The sequence below is a fragment of the Podarcis raffonei genome, chromosome 4 (assembly GCF_027172205.1).
Source record: "Podarcis raffonei isolate rPodRaf1 chromosome 4, rPodRaf1.pri, whole genome shotgun sequence".
Classification (NCBI taxonomy): domain Eukaryota; kingdom Metazoa; phylum Chordata; class Lepidosauria; order Squamata; family Lacertidae; genus Podarcis; species Podarcis raffonei.
The window spans coordinates 65,522,384-65,543,550 of NC_070605.1; the positions used below are offsets into that span (position 1 = coordinate 65,522,384).

Consider the following 21,167-nt stretch of genomic DNA (forward strand, 5'->3'; position numbering starts at 1 on the left):
GTGTATAGAAAAAATATATTAAACTTCAGCCAGATTTCACTATGGTGTAAAGATTAACCATAAACCTCTGTTGATCACCAATATCCACCTTAGAATTCACTCCAATTTTGTTTTTCTGGGAGAAGCAAGTTAGAAGGTGAATAGTTTGCATCAGCCCCCAAGCTCATAAATTCACTGGGCTGCAATCCAACTCAAAAATATGATACACATAAGCCTACTGAAACCATTCTAATCTGTACTGGACTGTGGTCTGGGAAATTCAGTGTTTGACCTTGTAGGGCCACTTTTCCAGCCATAGAACTATCAATATTGAGGTCTATAGATTTGCAACATTTCTGTAAAGCCAATGTACAGCTGTTGTGTAATGGAGTTTCTAACTAAACAAAAAAGTTTATTTTTGTAAACCCAGAGAAAGGTAAGCATTTAATTATATCGTTACATTCATTACAATCAGATCATTACATAGAAATAAACATGTTAACTCTATATGCATCTGAAGTCTTAAAAGTAGGATTGGTCACTTAAAGAAACCAGCGAAGTATTCATTGTGCAGTTTGATCTTACGCACATCTACTCAAAATGAAGTCTCATTCAGCTTAATGGACTTACTCCTTATTAAGTAAGTGAGCCTAAATTATGTACATTCTCTCTGAATATCAAACAGTACTTTTCCATCTGATACAGATTTTTACAATGAAGTATAAATTAGCAATGACACATCATAATTTTTATATTTAAATTGATATCCTGCTTCTATGCCGTGACACATTCAAAAAGACTTCCAACCAATTATTAAAAACACATAAACAAACCATTATTTTTCTCAGATCAACATAGGCTATGATAAAATTGAGGATCATGGTAAAATCATCTGCCTAAAGTAAACATTTTAAAAATGCAAATATAAAATAATAAGGGGGTGGGGAACTTTTAAAAAGATATTTTGAATAATCAACATATTGATGCAGTTTAAACAGAAAATAAGAGAATGAGAATGCAGTGCAGAACTTCCCCTCTTATCTAGGGGAAAAATATTCCCATGCAATCAAAGGAAAATGCCTATCTACACCCACAAAAATCCTGCATGTATAGAGTGCAGGACCATGTATTTTAAGCATAAAATAAGGGTTCAGCATTTATCACAAACATTTCTAGCTCCTAATAACAGCTTGTAGTGATGGCTAGGAAAATGAACGCAACATTATTCCTGTCCCCTTATTTTGGAAGAGCAAGTTTCCACCGTACAGGAGCTTGCTAGGACATCTAAATAAGCCAAGTCTAACTCTTCAGCCTTTCCAATAAAGTTTTCACAAATGATTAAAGAAGAAATAATTTAATCTTTAAGATCACAACCGTCCAATCCTGAATTACTTATAGCTCACAGGAAAGTAATCTTTCTTGTGCCATAATTTGATTGAAGCTGCTTGTCTTCTTCTTGTCCAAACACACACACACATGGATGCACACACACACACACACACACACACACACACACACACACACACAATTTCACTAGTTCCCATGTGCCTAGTATAAATTATCAGATGTCAAAACGAACAAAAAATGTGCTATCGGGCTGTCACCACCCAAAGTCCTAACGCTACATTGGCAGCTAAAAGTGTGCTGCCAGAGAGCAAAATTAAAAAGCCAATTAGCTCCCTATTTTGTTTTTCAACAACCAGCGTGCTAAGAGTAGCTTCCAGGAAAGAGTTTAATATCCACTGGCCATCCAAAGCAAAGCAAGGGACTGCGTTGATTACAGCCAGCGCTCCAGAGAGGGAAATCAGATACCTGGTTAAAATTGGTTAAGGGGAATAAACAAGATTGCATTTATATATTTTAAATGTAAGATATAGTCTAAACCTTGGAAACACAGTATTTCACCACACAACTGTTTTAACATGAATTGTATTGTCCACATTAGAGAAAGACTGGTAATGGAACACATAAAAACCCAGGAAGTGCCACCAAACATTGTATTTTAATATTCCTTTGATATAGCATGCCACCTTAACATCAATGAACTGGTTTGGTGTTTTTTTACAAATGACCTTCAAAACTCTTGCTCTATAGTCTAACTTCCCCCATTCTCCTACCTCGTTCCCCTTGTTCTTAAGTTAGAAGCTTAGCGATTATATATACCAGTTTTGTGGAAACTCTGGCCCTCCAGATGTTGCTGAATTGCAACTTGCAAGCGAGGCCAATGGCCAGGAATGATGGGAACTGGAGGATCAAAGGTTCCCCACACCTGGTATATACTATCAACTGCATTTCCCAAGTGCCAATCTTTAGGTAACCAAAATGGCACCCTGTACAAATGAGAGGGCATTATAATAGGGTTGGGGGGGGCGTTTCTCAAGGACTGCAGATGTTAGAAATTTTTTCTAAGTGAGAAGGAAACCCAAAACAGCTCAGTGAGGATGGAGCATATGCAGTGGGCACAGAGTATCTGTGGCAGGAAGAAGCAGTGGAGTCATGTATCTGTGCCATTTATATGTATCTGTACCGTTTACATGTAAACTGGGAGTGCTGTATTCTTTGCATAGAAAAGAGCACAAGGCAGAGAAGAAGAAAACCTGCCCTCATATTGCTGCATTCCATTTTAAAGATTTGATTCCCTGCCCCCCAGACCAGCTTACTTACTGTATTGGAGCTCAGCGGAAAACACAAACTCATTGCAGCAAGAAAACAATGCAAGTTAAAAGATTTGGCTACAGGAATGAGGTGGTTTCACTGCCATCCTCTAAGTATGCCGTTTCATGAAAATAATAGCCATGCCCCATCCTTGCTTTATGGGACGCGGGTGGCGCTGTGGGTTAAACCACAGAGCCTAGGACTTGCCGATCAGAAGGTTGGCGGTTCAAATCCCCGCGACAGGGTGAGCTCCCATTGCTCCGTCCCAGCTCCTGCCAACCTAGCAGTTCGAAAGCACATCAAAGTGCAAGTAGATAAATAGGTACCGCTCCGGCGGGAAGGTAAATGGTGTTTCTGTGCGCTGCTCTGGTTTGCCAGAAGCGGCTTAGTCATGCTGGCCACATGACCCGGAAGCTGTACGCCGGCTCCCTTGGCCAATAAAGCGAGATGAGCACCACAGCCCCAGAGTTGGCCACGACTGGACCTAATGGTCAGGGATCCCTTTACCTTTATCCTTGCTTTATGCACACATGTGCTCTATTATCACATCAACATTTCTACTCTCACTTCTGTGTACATATTTCTAATTCCACATTTCATACATCCTAGAGCATTATATTATATTTGAGCTTTCACACAACATAAAAGCCAATTCTGGAAATCTAGTGGGAACTAGCAGAAGTTCAGCACTCATTTCTGCATTAATTGGTTCCAGAAATAATCCATTTGCAGCCCCATTAACCCAGAAAATCATAGAAGGGGACAAAAATCGAGGTGATATACTCGCAAACAATTCTTTCTCGCTCTTTGGATGGGGGTATCGTGGGGACCAGAGGAATGCATGTGAGGATAGGGTTGGAGAGTAGTGATGTTCTCCATTGATGTTTGTTGCTGTGCCTCACCACAACCACTGGTATAAACAGAATATAGCACAACACTGGTAACAAATCCTTAGTTCAATAATGAAACAGGTACTGCAGTGTGAAAGGAACATTAGAAAACAGGACAGAAGTGCTAGGATTAGAATCTGAAAATCTAACACTATATTTCACATACCGTAGTGGAAACCCTTCGTGGGAAGCAATGTATAAATGTAATAAGCTTTAATTCTAAACTAAATCTACACAACCTAGATAAGAGCAATCTCTTTTTTGAAAAATCAAATTGTTTTGGTCCTCAAAAGTCCTTTTATGTATCAGAGATATTTGCAGTGTCTTCTCTAGAAAAGCTGACACAAATAACAAAGGATACTTGCAAAATGTTTCCATTACCACAGGCAGATCGATACTGAGGAAGCTGTGTCGAGGTACAAAACTGCTGAGACTCACTTTAAAGAATAACAAAAAAGAAAGTTTTACAAGCATATGAAAGTGAAGAACATTTTGGCAGAATACAAACATCTCTCATTTCTGAGCATTCATGACAAATATAGCTTTTGTTCTCCTATACTATTGCCAATGTAGTCATACATTAATGAGCTCTATTTTATGAGAACATTAGGCCTAAGCATATGATGTGCTTGTGGCTACTTTACAATTGAGCAATTGTACTTCTTATTATCAAAGACTATAAAGCAAATATTCTTATTTGAAGTACCACAGACGCAATTATGACAGCAGAAAAGGCAGCAACAAACAGGAAATGAATTCCATTCCAACTCCTCAATTGTTTGGTGTCAGAGCTTAACTTCAAGCTAGGAAGAAATGGTAAGGAAGGTAAAAGTAGGAAGAGGAATAATCTACATTGTTGAGAGGATTATCCCTGCTCTTTGAGATTTGTTTTTAAGCCCAAAGGTACAAACTTTAAGCATTGAGAGAAGTCTGATTAAAAACACAATTTGCTGCCAGAACCAGGGCTCTCTTCTTCTTCTTCTTCTAGATCCCTGCTTCCTCCCAAGGGAGTCCAAGGTGGCAAACAACAAGGCAGCAAAGCAACACAAGTAAATACAAAGTATATAAAAAACATTTTTAAAAGCATTAAGAACAACTAAAAACAATAATGTATTTTCACAGCTAATGATTTCAGCTTTGCCAGGAATAGTATCTTTCAGCCTGGGTGAATTGTTTTAAAATTCCCCCTGAAATTAATAACGAGGGAGACAGATGCCCCTTACCAGGGAGGGCATTCCACAAGTAAAGAACCACAACCAAGAAGGCCCTGTCATGTGTAAAGATATTAGTTTAAATAAATGACAGCATGTTAAACTTGGACAGCCTGTGGAAATCAAATGGAAGTGTGATATGGGCATATCTAAATATCTGGTAGCAATATTTTCAGATACCTGAACCATACCACCTGCCTAGGCCCAATTATCTGTTTATGCATCCCCAAGTATAAAAGAGATATGAACAGGTATGAAAGGCATGCTTACAAAATAAAGCCCAATTTCTTTAAAGTTTAGAGAACTTTAAATCTTTTCCATGTTGCCACATCTAAGTTTTTTTAAACACATGAAGCAGGGGCTTGGGCTAGATGACCCTTGAGGTCCCTTCCAATAACTTCATTTACTGCAACTGCTCAAGGGAAGGAAGGGAGAGTGGAGTGCAGTTTGGAGTCTGACTCAGAAAACAGGCTCATCACACAGATAAAGCACTGCTAAAGGTGGGGGGTAGCTGAATTCATTAGACTTGCCAACAAATTTCCTATGAAGTTTAGTTACTCACATGCTCAGCTTTGTTTATAATCTCCCCGCACAATCATACCAACCTGTATACTGGAGATGCAGCGGGTGCCCAACAAACAGCATATCCATCTGAGGTGGATGTTTCACTCGGATAAGCCTAGTTTGGTTTTCCAGAGAAGGCGTCACACACAAACTTGGAACAAACTCCCTCCGGCAATCCGTATTGGTTCGGCAAAGTTGGCTGGCCTCAATAGCTTTCCGTGCTGGCAGACAGGCATACTGGACCTGGGATGTTACATAAACATGCAGGTAGAGACTATAACAGTGCTTGCTGGATCAGGCCAATGGCCCATCTAGTCCAGCATCCTGTTCTCACAGTGGCCAACCAGATTACTGTGGAAAACCAGCAAGCAGGATTTGAGTACAAGAACCCTCTCCCCTCTCCTGTGACTTCCAGCAACTGCTGTTCAGAAGCATTGCTGCCTCTGACCATGAAGGCAGAGAATAGCCATCATAACTAGTTAGTAGCAACTGATAGCCTTCTCCTGCATGAATCTGTGCAGTCCTTTTCCAAACCCACCCAAGTTTGTGGCAATCACTGCATTCTGTCGGAGTAGGTTCCATACTTTTAAATATGTGCTGCGTGAAGAATTCCTTTTATATGTTCTGAATCTTCCAACATTCAGCTAATTGGATGTCCATGAGTTCTAACGTTATGAGAGAGAGAAAAGCTTTTTTTCTATCCACTTTCTCCTTGCCATGTGTAAGTTTATAAACTTCTATCATGTCGCCTCTTTCCTTTTCTCTAAAGTGAAAAGTCCCAAATGTTGCAACTTTTCCCCATAAGGGAGTCACTTCATGTGCACATTCACAAGCACTTTTCACTGCATGTGTCTTCTTCAAACACAAAGCTGGACTTCAGGGAATGGCTGTGAGCCAGTTATTCTAGTTTTGACATGCATATCCCTTTTATCACTACTTGCTCCAAGCTACAACCCCATAGGCATACATGATCTTGACATTGCTTATTAAAATAATTTATGAACTAGCTTTCATTTTAAAAAGAAATGCTGAGGCAGTTCAGAAACACACACACACACAACTCCCAGCAACAAAATATTGCAATAGAACAAAGTTAAAAATATTGATCAGAGTAACCAGGCCAAGTAAAACCAGGTAAAACAGGTATTTTCCATTGTTGGCAGAAACATACAACAGTTAGAGCCTGCCAGATCTCCACAAAGAATTGTTCTGGAAGTAATTATCACCGTGGAGAAAGTAATCACTCTACAACACTGTAAGTATGGGCATGGCAGGCTGTGAGGTGGTTAATAGGACTTCTTTTGCAGGCCACAGCTACTGCACTGGACAATATGGAAGAAGGCTTTCCCTCTATAAACCTGGCCACAAAGCTGCTTAGGACCTTCAAAACCAGTAAGATAAAGATAAAGGGACCCCTGACCATAAGGTCCAGTCGCGGACAACTCTGGGGTTGCGGCGCTCACCTCGCTTTACTAGCCGAGGGAGCCAGTGTACAGCTTCCGGGTCATGTGGCCAGCATGACTAAGCCGCTTCTGGCAAACCAGAGCAGCACATGTAAATGGCGTTTACCTTCCCGCGCAGTGGTACCTATTTATCTACTTGGACTTTGACGTGCTTTCAAACTGCTAGGTGGGCAAGAGCTGGGACCGAGCAACGGGAGCTCACCCCGTCGTGGGGATTCAAACTGCCGACCTTCTGATCAGCAAGTCCTAGGCTCTGTGGTTTAACCCACAGCACCACCCGTGTCCCCTCAAAACCAGTACCCACCCTTAAATTTAGTTAAATGGCTGCCAGTTTAGCTCTCTTAGCTCAGGCCTTAAACATGTGTGTCAGGAGGTCACTGCAATTTGTTTGCATGTAGGAAAGGATTCAAATGGTTATGTAAACAGAAGTATGACTGCTCAACTTCCTTATTTCTGTTTCTCAAGTACACAGATTGTGTTATGAGGATAATATGTTTACAACTGGATTAATATGCCAAGTTCAGTTTAAGAGCCCAACTCCAACATTTCAAAACAAACCTTGTGGTGTCTGTCAACCATATATATTGATGTTTGGATCTGACAGTTTGCACAGCTAACTTACCGACTGACCGTTTAAGTTATTACTGTATGAAAAGCAGACGTCTGTGAGGCTGTTGTTGCTACAACATTCAACAGTGCCGTCAAGTCTTTTAAAACCTAAAGAGAAACACAACTCATTATTAGATTTTCAGAAATCACAGCTTCCTAGATTTGTACTCCCGAGCGAAAGAAACAAAAGACTCAACGGGTATCCTTCATTGAAGGCATGGTTCCCTGTGACGGCTTCGTGCTTTAGTGAGAAATGTTGCCATCAATTCATGGTGGAGTTATTTCTCCCATATACTTTTGTGAATGTTTATTTGAACGGAAAAGAATACAGTTCAATTGGAACATCTAGATCAGGCATAGGCAAACTCTGGCCCTCCAGATGTTTGGGACTACAATTCCCATAATCCCTGACCACTGGGTCCTGTTAGCTAGGGATGGTGGAAATTGTAGTCCCAAACATCTGGAGGGCTGGAGTTTGCCTATGCCTGATCTAGATACTGTCAAGGGTACTCAAACCAAGTTTGGGGGATCGTGCTGAATAAACCCACTTGAGCCCTTGTCTTTGAAGTTCTCTCTGTATTCTAAAGTATTCAGTTGAATTAATACTGATGCATACAAGAGCCTTTGGATCTGTTATTCTGAGCAAGGGCAAAGAATCTGTAAATGGTTATAACCAGAACCCTTACAAAATTACAGTTACTAAGGGTTATTAGCAAACACACATGGACAGACAAGTTGGCTGAAAACTAACCTATGTTTGCAAGAAAGTTGTAGGTATAGCCACAGCTAAATCAAATTACATTTATCAATACACATTAAATAGACATATGATGTTGGTAACAGATTTGCCTGCTGAGTATTTTTACATGCACAGCTACAAAATATTTAAACCCCAAAGGCTCTATTTATTTAGATTCATGTTTTATGCTGATCTTTTTTGGCCTGAGGAGAATCTCAAAGCTATTAATAACAGCAGCATAATGAAAAACTGTCATTAAAGTTTATACATTTTTCACCACAGACATAAAAATATATAAATCCTAGGAACTCAAGGAGCCAACTTGTGGATACAGGACAAGAGATGGGTGGAGATGGGGAACACCCTCTTGTCATTTTCTAACTGGCACGATGCTATATCAGAAAAGAAAAAGAAGTGATGGAGATCTTGGATAACTAATAAGTAGTGAAATGTTATTTTGTGCAATGTAAGAAGTATACTTAGCCTCATAGCCCAAAGTTATAAGATGCTCCTGCTAGGACAGCTTAAAGGGCGAAATTTGTGCCACCACAAAATGTGTTCACCCACTTAGATGGACTTCAACATCACTGCTGTTTTGAGAATATGATGGCATAGATGAGGGGTGTAAAGAGCCCTTTATGAAGTATCCTGTCAGCTACTTAGGAAGCCTATGAATTTAGAAACAGCTCTACAAGGCCAAATCCTTATTCTACAGCAGTAATGTCCCAATGTTGAGCAGGACAAAGGGAGAGGCATCTGCCCCATTTGCCAAGGTTAGGCTGCTCTTCCAGTTGTCAGGGTGCAGACTATGATTTGCGCTGCAGAAACTAAAACCACATGACTGGGTTACTCATCTATTTGTTATCTGGCTTTGATCCATCTTCAGAAGGCAGCCACAGAAAGAATGTACTATACAGGCAAGATATATGCACAGGCATTTGTTTAGCTACTTAAATATTTCCAAAACCAATTTTCAATAGAAGCTGGTGGCTAACAAATTCAACATCACAATAGTATTAAAATATATAACAATCCCCATTCCAACCCTGATCACAAAATTAAAATATTACCATAAACCCCAAAACCCTAATACAAATTCTAAGACAGCCATCAGAACTTAAGTGTCAGATATAACAGGGGGGAAATAGCCAAAGGCCTTGTTTTTACCATCCTTAAAATGACTAATAATAACAAGAACCAACAACATAGAAACGACTATACCTCTAGATGGGTAGCTTAGCTGTTGCAGCACTGATGTCTTTATGCAATAGCCTGTTTGTGGCTTCAGAGAGATCTTTCCCAGGCAGGAATTCCAGTCCTCCACACTATGAACTGAGCAATCTTGCAGACTGGTGACAAGGTCACCAACAAAAAGCCCTCTGGGCCCATTAGCAGGAGAATCCTAAGTGCAATAAAACATTAAGCTGTAAAACCTGTATGCACCCTTGTCCCAAATAGTGCCTGGATCTCTCCGTCTCTTGCCATTCTTCCAAAATACAGAAGGAGTAACATCTCTAATGGGAGGGGGAACAAAGAATATTTCCTAAAAACAGAATAAAATAGGACTATGGCTGTGCGCAAACCACAGTCAATACACACTTTGGATTTCATGAATTGCTGTCACACAAGATATGATGAAAAATTAAAAATTTTGACAAAAGATGAGACAGTGCAATCGATGTATCTCAGTTAGCCAAGTGCCTTAATGTGAAAATGTCCATTCCGGGGTTCGTTTTGCTGCCATCTGTCTCCAAAAGGACCCAAAGAAACCCACCTTGACAATTCCCTGCCTTCCAGAAGAAGCACAGCAACTTTCTAAAATGCTGTATCAACAATAAACTTTTTAAAGTTAGGCCAAGGACAAATTTCCTTGTGACGATGACTGCACTGGAATGTATATGTATCTATTTCTGTCTGGGAGCTTCTTTTTCAGGCCCTTTGTTTCAATTATGATTACCTCTGATTTATTATAGCTCAGTTGGTAGAGCATGAGACTCTTAATCTCAAGGTCAAGCCCCACGTTGGGCAAAAGATTCCCGCATTGCAGGGACTAGATGACCCTTACGATCCCTTCCAACTCTATGATTATCTCCCAATCTTTATTGTTTCATTACATGAATGCACCACCTTGCGCCATCAATGGGCCCCTGCCCGTCCCAGTATGCAAGGTCAATTTGGCCAGAGGCAGTCTCACTACGCTTTCTACTTCTAGTCCACAGTCTTTGCATCAGCACTTATCATAACTGGTGCTACGAATTTTCTAAGGAAGCTCCAGTGGCAACAGCATACTCCTTGCTAGGACAAGGAGTACTTTGAATGGGTCAATTAACATGGAAAATTTAGCAATTAGTACCATATTATGGAACAGGGATGTGCAATTTCACCCAGCCCCAGGGCTCCATGAAGCAGCAGCACCAAAAAATCAAGTTTCATAGCACAAACACTTTGGGAAAGGAGTGAAAGAACTGCAAGGCTTGATTTAATAGATTATGGAGGACTCTTTCTAAATACTGAATTATTCGTGGCTCTTACCTCTGTGAGTTCAGTGACGAGTGCCCCAGTACCAGTGTAATAAAATGGGAAAAGAATAGCTGGCAGGAAGAAGAGGACCACAAGACTTGCAACTCCAAGCACAAAGTTATGCCAGACTCCTATAAAGACAGAAGTATGTGTTAAGAAAGAAAACCCACACTGGCTACTGATGCAACGAACAGCAGATGAAACAGAATCTTAATTTATTAGAACTGGCTTCTAAATTTACGACAGTGACAAACTGTTAAGTGGAGAAGAATAAACCATCCCAGTTATAAGTCAAGATGGAAGGTTTTAAAATTAAGATCTCAAAGACAAAGGCAACACAATCCAAACCCCACTTACATGGGGGTAATCTCCATTGAATGCAATAGGGATAAAGTCTGGGTAGATGTGGTTAAGACTGCGCTGTAATGTGCCAGCCCTGACTAAGGCTGTACCTGGCAGAACTTCCAAGGCAAACGCCGCATCACTCTTAATAAACAATGGACAAAGCAGCAGCGCACAAGACTAAATAATGAATGGGAACCAATCCAGCCTCAAACACAAAGGGGCCATTGCTGCAATGACGATAGGTGGGGTCTGTGAAAGGGATCCCAAAGGCAAGATTGAAGTCTGAATGAATACTGAACAGACCTAAGTCAACCTTTGAAAAGCGATCACACGATTCACAGTATGTCAGCAGAACACTGTTCATAAGGATAGCAAGGACTCGCAATAAAGAGTACGCTTTCATAGCTTTTGGGTGCCATAGCTAGTTCCTTCAGACTCAACTGATCCAGCCATACAAGAGCACAAATACGGAAGGGTCACATGTTGCTAGACCACCCTGCACACTATTATTTGGACATAAGAGTCTGTTTAAGAGCTGGATTCGTGTAGCAGCCAAGAGTGTGAGCCAGAAGACTATTGGTTCAACTCTCGCCTCACCCAAGTCACAATTTTTTAACCTGAGTCCCCATCTGTAATTGAAGAGGGCAATACTATCCTACTTTACAAGATTGTCCATGTAAGTGAGAATTAATATATACATATTACTGCAAAAAAATGAAAACAGATATAATTGCTAAGTGCTTTATCACTATTACCAGTTTCAACTGGGCTTGCTTTCAAGTAACTGTGCCAAAATTGCCGTAGCAGAAGTTATATATAAGCAGTAAGGCTCTACATCAGAGGTGACTAACTTGTGGCCGGCAGGTGTTGCTGGGCTCCAACTCCCATCAGCTCAAGCCAGCACAGCCAATTTTAAGGGATGATGGGGGTTGTGGTTCAAAACATTTACCACCATTCATTAAAAAAAACCCCAGAGAGGTTTACAACAATTATGCACAAAGGTATGCAATAAAAACCAAATTAAAAAGTTAAAATCAGAAATTAGCTACTATGGAAAGATACATTCTTAATCTCCTGACAGAAAAGAAAAGTTTCATCGGGGAAATTGGCACACAAGGCACCTGCCGAATCTCTATTGGCAGAGTATTCCACAGGACTGGGCCATTAACACTAAAGTTTCAGTTTAATGTTATTGTCAAATGAGCCTTGACAACTCAGGACTAATGACTAATGACACTCCTGCAGATGATCTGAAAAGCCAGGGATAGCCATCCTTGCGCTATTGGGGGGGGGGGCGAGATTGCTCAGTAATTTCCTTTTGCAAATATAGCTCTGCAAAAGAAAAGAGAAAAGAAAAAAAAAGCCTTTATGAAGGGGCAAGTCCCCACATCATCACCCCACACCCTGGACGTGAATTGTGAACTGTCAACGCAGCCAAACCCACATACCACTTTAGCATGTCTTTCTTTTTCGTAGAACATTTTGCCTGACCGGAGGTGTAATTCTTATTTCACATTTCAACCAACAAGTTATTGCAGAAGCCAAAAGTAATTAAACCTGATGACAGATGCTTGCTATGAATGTGTTTTTACATCATCCTTGCACTTCAATCCCAGTTTTCATTTCTTCGGATTTCCTTGAGGCTTTTGAGTTGCCATGAAGAAAGTAAAACAAACCAGCCTGTTTATAATCGTGTAGCTAAGGGTTTGTCTACATTTCCATTACTAGCTGGCTTTAATAATAATATTCTTCTCTTTAGAGTGTTTTAAATCACATCTGGCTTAAAACTAAATTGGCACATAAATTTAGCCAGAACGCTAATCCTCTTGCTCGTAAGCAAAATATCCATGAACGCTCAAATTAAATGGGTGATTGAGCCATCTTATTTTCCATTTGAAGCCATCCCAACACACAATTTTTGCTCTTAACAGTCTATTTCAATTAGCAAGACAGATTGTATTCCACTATACATCTGCCTGCTTTTCTTGAACAACAACCCATTGCTAGCATGATTGTACTTGTAGTGCTAAGATGCATGTGTTGTTGAAAACTCCAGTACCTTCGATTACAGACCCCCATATATTAAGCTTGAAGGAGTGTGAGTACACAGCCCAATCTAGAGATTTATGAACCCTGAGATCTAGATTTAATTCCAGCCTCTGCCCACCAAACAGATAATCAGTGGGAGGGAAGAAAGAAAGAAAGAAAGAACTAGATTTATTTTCGGCCCACCTGGGAGAAGATGGAAGGAACCTGATCAGCACAGCAGGTTACTGCTACGTAGGATCCCTTGATTCACTGTGGAAGTGGGGGCAGGGAAGCTATATATAGGCACATTGCCAATTTGTTGCAGCTTGCATACTCACAGAAAATACTATCTACATCAGATATTTAGGGCTACAGCTTCCATCATGCTAGAGAATTTGCAGGGCACCTGGTTAGGGAATGCTTATGTACATGCACATCTGCTGTTAGATTAGGCCAGACTCATTGCTTGGCAACACAAACCTCTACATCTCTGCTCAAGATATTTTTGCACATCTTTTTCTTTTTTTAATGCAGTCGAGTTTCCCGCATTTGGGGAAATCACAGGGGGGCAGCACACCTGCAGTGCAATGGATGAGCCTCACCCTGGGAAAACCTCCTTCATGATCCGGTAAGTATTAACTTTGCAAACCTCAGCTCCAAAAGGCTTTGAACAGCTCCAAGGCTATAGGCTTATGTGATAACTAAACAACTCATCCTCCCATGCTCTACCAGGCACTTCCAGATTCCATCTGCAACACTGAAATGTTCTAAGGAACACACAGCACAATTTATGTTATACGTTAACAAAAGGGAAAGTTATTTTACCTGCACAAAATATTCTCAGCTGCTGGATTGGGGAAATGAGTTGCAAGTGGGTGGTGAACAGATCAACAAACGCCCCTGGATAAACAATAAATATAAAGATTCCAAATCCGTTGAATCGAACCTGCTCACTAAAAGAAACGGGAATAAAACAAATTTGCAACACTGAATCAATTATTTGTTAAAAAATATTTGTATACTGCCTGTCAGTCAAGGCTTTCCAGGCGGTGTACAGTCATAAGAAATACAAACAAATATGCAATTATGATTAAAATTAGAAAACAATCAGTAGCCAGATAAACATAAAAACCATAAAGGTAAGCAAAAAGCCCAGGAAAACAAAAAGGTCGTCAGCATACATCAAAATTGTAATAGTTGATGCATTCTGGGAGAGCTGGAGGTGATTCCAGAGTATGGGTGCCACCACTAAATAGGCTCTCTTCCTGGTTGTTGCCATCTGGACACCTGCAAGATGTGGCACATCTTGATTGCAGTGACCCTACAAGTCTCTATGGGAGAAAGTGTTCTCTCAGGTAACAGCTTGAGCCTGGTCCAGTAGCCTGTGTAGTGCTGTGGTCTGAGTGTTGGACTAGAACTTGGGAGAGCAGGGTTCAAATCCTAACTCTGCCATCAAGCTCACTGGATAACCTTGGGCCAGTCACAGTCATTCAGCCTAGCCTAACTCACAGGGTTATTGTGAGGAAAAATTGTATGCCACCTTGAGTTCCCTGGAGGAAAGGTGGGATAGAAACATACCAAATAAATTAATAGGCAACCTTCCAGTCCTTACAACAGCCCTGTAAGGTACGTTAGTATTATAATGTTGTACATGAGAAAGTGCAGCTTGCCTAGTAATCTCAAGGCAGAGACAAGTGTTGAAAAAGAGACTTCACAGCTCAGTCAGTCACACCAGCTCTCTGGACAGAGGGTGGATTTTAAGAGAGAAAGGTGGAACAACAACTTTAAATGGTTCAATTAGGTAAACGGGGTGGCAGAAAGAATAAGGAGACTCCTAAGAACCTGAGAGTTAAGAGGTGTGATTGAAGGAGATTAATGAAGGAAGGAGATGATTCATTACTCTGGGCCAGATCCCCTTTTATTAATAGCAGAAGCAATCCCTGGCCTATCAGGCTCACAGCAGGTGCTGAAAGCTGAAAAAGAGAACAGCCAGAAGCTGGCTCTGCAGAGTTTGGGCTGCCATCTTTCCCTGCAACTGTCCACACAATGACTGGTCTTCTTTCCAATTTACCTCACAAAGCTTCAGGGCCTACTAGGAGCAATTGGGGTTAACTGGACTGAAGGCTTTACACAAGTGTCCCAAGGACGTTTGGAAAAAGGACGCTTGTGGATATCCACCTTGAAACTAATTTCAAAGACTGCAGTTCTCCGTCACCTCACCCCCTTGCTGAATCTCATTTCGGATGAGGGGAGGTTAAGTAAATGCTCACTATAAGCTCACATGGTATCATATTCACACGTAATTAAATGCTCCAGAAACTTTTCTCATCACAAAGTTAAGAAAAAGGTGGACTGCATTACCGGATAGCTGCCACCCCGTGGCCAACTTCATGTATGACACCGCTGATAAGGATAGCTGTGAAGAAATAGGACAGCTGGCTGATGGGAAGATTCACACCAGGCACCTGTTTTCACAAGACACAAGAAGATACAGGATAGCAAGCAAGGCAAAGACAGGCCCTTATGTCCCACCTTTCTCTTCAAGGAGCTCAGGGAAGCTTATGTGAAAGTTACCCCACTTTCATCCTCACAAAAATCCTGTGAGGTAGGTTATATGGATATATGGTGGGGATAGGACTCAATGTCACTAACTCCAGCCCAGGGCTCCCTGTCCCAATTCCTTAACTTTATCCATTATACCACACTGGTTCTCGTGCTACATAACTGGCTCTGTCTATGTGGAAACTACAGGAAGCCTATAATAATAAACATCCAAGCATTCTCCAGTTAGTTCCTTACCCTAAAACATAATTGTGCCATTCCGAATTTCAAGCCTGCAGAGAAGACTGGGCCCAACAAAATCTACTGCTTTGGCCTACCAGCAAACCTCACAGTGGTTGTTTGAGGCTTGCCAAAAGGATGGTGCTCTCCATCATTTCTGAGGAGTCCTCCCTCATAAAACGGCAAGAATGTGCTTTTCCTCAAGCCAAGTGGTAACTCCACAAGACCACAGAAAATCATGTTTCATCTGTGAAATATGTCCTGGTAGAAGGCATAGTTGTAAAAAATGTAGCTCCTATTTTATCATTCAGCATTCATTGTTGTGTTGCATACTTGTTGTGACGGCAAATAAGACAACATATGGAGTGTATCCTTAATTCCCATGTCTTAGTAACTCCACAAGCAACCTTACAGTTCTATGCATGTCTACCCAGGAGTAAGCCCCACTGGGTTGAATGGGACTTATGCTCATATAGGTACGTATAAGGTGGCATGTACATAAATAAGAATGTACATAAATTATTTGAAAGGGATGCATTTGGACACATAAAGGTAGGGCCTTTACATCAACTACTCCAAAATTGTGGTACGGTCCTCTCCAGAGGTGCTCAGCTATGCATCATTGCTGGTACCTTTATTTTATTTTTTTTAAAAAAGGATTGCCCTGTTGAATAAAGTGCTCCCCACTCTGGACTACTATTCTTAATTCTGTGTTTGATTCACATTGTATTTTCAGCTGTTATAAGCCACCTTGGCAAGGTGATCTAGAAACAGTTTTAAGTAAAATTATATATGTATTTTAAAATGCTAGGTTTGGAGACACTGTTTATTGAAAAGGAGATGCCTTCTTTGGAGGTATTGGTTTAAGATTACAGTCCAATGCTTAAATTGTAAGTAGAGCAATAAAACTCACCACAACTTGCAGCATCTGATCATTCTGGCCGGCAGGCGCTTCGCTTAGCATCTGAGAGAGTGTCTGCATCAGTGTCTTCCCGAGGAGAATAACAGAACCAAACATAGCAGCTATTCCAAAAAACATTCCCGCACTAAACCTGAAATGAAGGCAGAAATGCTGTCATAATATAATCTCAGTAGTGGACTCCTAAACTGTGATGATGCTTTGTTGGAACTGCCCAAACACCAATGAGAGCACACTAGTGGGAACTGAAGCCCTGCTTCCATCCTCAACATCAGATGCCAAGACCAATTTGGCAAGCCCAACCAGTACATTCATTATTTAGCCACAGGGGTGTGGAATCTTCTTAGCCCAAAGGTTGCATTTCCCTTCTGGGCAAGCTTGTGGGGTGCAGGGTTAGAGTGGACAGAACAACACATGTGAAGTTTTACCTTTCTACACTAATCTAGTTTCTTCACACTCTCTAGCCTCCATCTAGACAAGCAAGAAGCATTATCAGGGTACCAGAACACATTCCAGCCAAGCAAAAACACTCCAGGAAGATGTAAAGCAGAGCTCGTGATGTAAAACAGAGCTCAGAAAGGTGTGTGTCCCAAAGACCAGATAGAGGGACTTGCAGGAGTGCATTTGGCCCCCGGGCCTGAGGTGTTCCATCCCATTTTACAGGGCAACTGCCTTATCACTCCTAAGTCTTCAATACCAGCAGCATGCATCTATTGCATGTGAAACAAGTCACATACACACATAAAAAGGCTATTCAAGTCTAAAACAAAAGGCTATTCTATTTAGCTATAAAATATTGTGTAAGCAATCAGTCTCAGAATGGTAACTGTTATTACTAGCAGGATACAAAAGAATTTCCAGTAATTGTCTCACTAAAGCCTGAATTATAGTTCTAAAACAATACCATAGATAAAGAAGTCTGGGCTTCCATCTTCCCCAGTTGTAAAACAGGCGGTTGAAGAGCGCCGTCTGCCATCGCATGTGAAACGGAGAGATGGTTAGACCATAGTATGTGAGCCAGTCTTCGTAAGATGTCTTCAGGGAGGAAGATGACTGTAACAGAAGGAAAAAACAGTGAGACATAGAAGGTATTTCACAGGAGTATTTCAGGCATCTCTATTGCACCCTTCACATTTTATTTTGTGCTGATTTGTCTCCCCCCCCCCCCCGCTGTCCATGTTGCATTTGTTAGCTCTGTTTGTACTCTCCCACTCCAATGATGGGCTGTTCTTTAGGTCAGGTAAAAACAAACAACCGTTACAGCTGTATACCCTTAGAGCTTATAGACAGACGCAGCTGTACAATTTTACACATCATTAGCTTTAGTCTAACATACGTTGAACCTAAGCCAATGTGGCGGTGTGGGGAGTCAGACACAAATATAAATATAGTGTCATACACCCCATCTATGAAACTCACTTCCAAAATTAAAGTTAAAAACATAAATTTTCAAAAAGAAGACAAGGCACACTTCTTAAAAGATAGAAAAATCAATAACTGCTAGAGTCCAAGAGTGAACAGCAAATCACAGAATCATTTACTACAATGTGCTACTAGTATCACTTATTTTATTTCTCTATTACATATATATATCACCTTTTCTTTCAAGGAGTTCAGTTTCACAACAACCCTGTGCAGTAAATTAGGCTGAGAGCTTAGTGACTGGCTAAGGTCACCTAGTAAGCTTCATGGCTGGGTGGGGATTTGAACCCTGGTCTCCCAGGTCATAGTCCGGCACGCTAACCATTATACCACACTGGCTCTCGTGCTGTGTGTGTATATATCTTTAATTTTGCATAGGTATCATTAGGTCTACTTCTTACATCCTATGCAGACATGGAATACAACATCTGTCTCCCTCTACCTACAGACCTAAATCCTCAACATGCATAGGAATCTGTGTGGTCTGTACACTACAAACAAAACAAAATCCAGACTATGGACAGGCCCCTGTGCAGCTCTGCTTCCTATGCACAATGGGCATAAACCGGGAGCTTGGATACAGATTCCCGACTCCGTGTGAAGAGAGGCATGGTGGGTAAAAATGCAAAAGCATGGTGGACCAGGACTTCATCTGTAGGAAAAGGAGCGTATCCCAAGACTTGAACAATCAGTCTTATTTCTCTTGTGCCTCTATAAACTGCACGACAGGCAAGCATTGAACAGGAAAGGCACTGGACAGCTGCACCTGCTGAATTTCTGCCTGGCTTTCTTGCAGCAGTAAAGGGCTCTGTCGCGGAAAAAATGGGAAAAATCACTCCTATATCAGTACAGCGCCTTTCATTTCAGCAACTCCCGCATTACACGCCCCCTAGTGACGGAGCGTATGCACGGAGGCATTCGAGTGTGTGCGTGCAAAATCTAGACTTTATATTATGGGAAGGAAGGCGTATTGCAATCGTTCGGGATGCCACTATATTTGCACCATCCATACAGTTTTCTCTTTCTCTAACCTTAAGCAAGTTAAGTATCGTTCTACAGTTCCCATAAAAATGCCTTCTCTAGCAACCGAGGCTAGGAAAGCGCCCCTCTCACCTTCAATGCGGTGTCGGCCAGGTATACGGCACACCAGCCCCCCAGCACGCAAACCACCACGGGCATCGGGATCATGTCAGCAGCAGAAACGACACGAAACCAGCAAAACGAGCCAAGCAAAAAAATTAATCCCTTTACACTCCGGAACGAAGCGTCACACGGAACCACCGCGCACCAAGCACATTTCTTGAGCAGGAGGCTTCCGGATGCAGCACCCGGAAAACACGTGCTGCGCGCTGAGCATCACATTCCCTTCCTAAGCATGTCTATCAACACTTCGGGTTCCCATTTGCAAGTAGTGGAATTCTCCCTGTGCGAGCAAAGTATGAATAATATACAGTATATAAAACTAAAACCAAACTTCCTTCGGGTGCAGCACTTTGCGATAACAGCGCTCTCCTTAAAAAAAAAAGAGTCAACAAAATCTATATAAAGGTTGATTGTTCTGTTCTTTTCTTTGCCCTGTTCATACGTTTTGGGATTTTCCCCGGTGGGGCTCTTAACTTTAAAAGCCGCGTGACGAAAGTAAAATAACAAAGACAAAGGAACAAATCGTCGCCTTTTTGTTGCCCCTCGCCCAGGATTTTACAAGCTATGCCTAGTTCTATACTGGAGAGTGGACTTAAGGAGCTTGCATGCTTTCAGAGTGTGTCTCAGGCAGAAATGCAGCAGGAATAACAGCTCCATTGTCAAAATATAGTGGCGAGGCGGCTAAACCTGTTAAATTTCTACCTGCTGGGCATTTAATCATCATCATCATCCCCCTCAAACTGTGATGTCAAATGAGCTAAAAGGGTTTTGCTAGGAGATGATTAGATAAATATTTAAAATCTACAGGTCTAAGGCACATAAATTCTTAAAAGGGGGAGCAGTTGCCATCTTTAGATCGGCTGATTTTTATTTTTGCCTGTCGGGATTGGTTGGGGGGCATTTTAAAAGCACAGCTTTCAGACAAAGACAAACAAAAAAAACCCAGTCACTGACTCCTAACGTCTTTTCTGTTTCTTTAAGATTCTTTAAGAACTCCACGAACCCGAAGTGCAGGTTCCAAACTAACATTTTACCCCGCTTTTGCCCCGGAAACAAAGAGAGACGGCGCCCTCTTACTCGAGCGCGTGCGCGTGCCTGCATCTTGTTGCGGGTTGAGAAATGAATTTGCGGTGGGAGCAGAAGGGAATTAATTATCCATCTGATTTACAATAAAAGAAAGTGACGTTGCTGATTATTAGTCTTTCAAGGAAGCAGCTCTTTCAAATTTAGCGCTTCCTAGGAATGCCGGAGGAACACGTTCATTTTTAAAGTACAGTAACTTTGCCCATGTCAATCAAAAGCAGGGGATCCAATAAAGCCCCCCCCCCCTTTCGCATCCGCCCACCGTTGAACCTGATTTGGCTAGAGGCGGAGCAGCCCGGTTCATTTTCCTGCGCGCTGATTGGCACAGTGTCGGGCCAATCAACAGCTACCCCGATTGCTGTTTCCAATGGATCCTGGGAATCGTAGTTTTGTGACGGTGTCGACAATGTGGGAGTAAGCTAGGGCCTTGTCCTTGGAACTATATTTCCCAAGAGAAGCCCTGGCGCTCTAGCATATGAGGCCCGGGATTGCTACCCATATGCAACATAACGTTAAAACATGAGATAAAGGCCTGCTTTGAACCAGCCTGGTGCAGTGGCTGTGGGGCTGGGCTAGACAAGAATTCCTTGCTCAAATGCCTACTCAGTCATGAAACTTAAGGTGTCGCCTCCGACACTTGTTAAATAAACTGATAATGCTGTGTTGGGTGAAGGTGCTCCCTGTGTTTAGGATTTCAGCCTTGCAGCGCTGCTCTATGCATATTTACCCAGGAGCAAGATTCTATGGGGCACAGGTTTGCAGCTTCAGCCTTCTGTTTATAAACTACAGTCCAGCACGTCACATGCACGTTACCTT

At 41.6% G+C, this 21,167-nt stretch overlaps 1 protein-coding gene across 3 annotated transcripts; it reads right to left on the reverse strand.

The window, feature by feature from the left end:
* Positions 1 to 407: 407 nt before the first annotated feature.
* MBTPS2 (membrane bound transcription factor peptidase, site 2) lies at positions 408 to 19,515 on the reverse strand. 3 transcript variants are annotated; one of them, XM_053387058.1, is made up of 11 exons: positions 19,239 to 19,515; positions 17,608 to 17,756; positions 16,698 to 16,836; positions 15,365 to 15,468; positions 13,829 to 13,956; positions 10,643 to 10,761; positions 9,332 to 9,512; positions 7,385 to 7,479; positions 5,341 to 5,542; positions 3,886 to 3,961; positions 408 to 1,791 (listed from the first exon to the last, which is right to left on the reverse strand). In XM_053387058.1, exons 1-11 carry the CDS (start codon positions 19,311 to 19,313, stop codon positions 1,569 to 1,571), a joined length of 1,491 nt encoding a protein of 496 aa, XP_053243033.1. In that variant the 5' UTR covers positions 19,314 to 19,515; the 3' UTR covers positions 408 to 1,568. The 3 variants fall into 3 exon arrangements, with proteins under 3 accessions (XP_053243033.1, XP_053243034.1, XP_053243035.1); XM_053387059.1 differs by lacking the exon at positions 19,239 to 19,515 and adding an exon at positions 18,892 to 19,003; XM_053387060.1 differs by lacking the exon at positions 19,239 to 19,515 and adding an exon at positions 18,300 to 18,400.
* Positions 19,516 to 21,167: the final 1,652 nt, after the last annotated feature.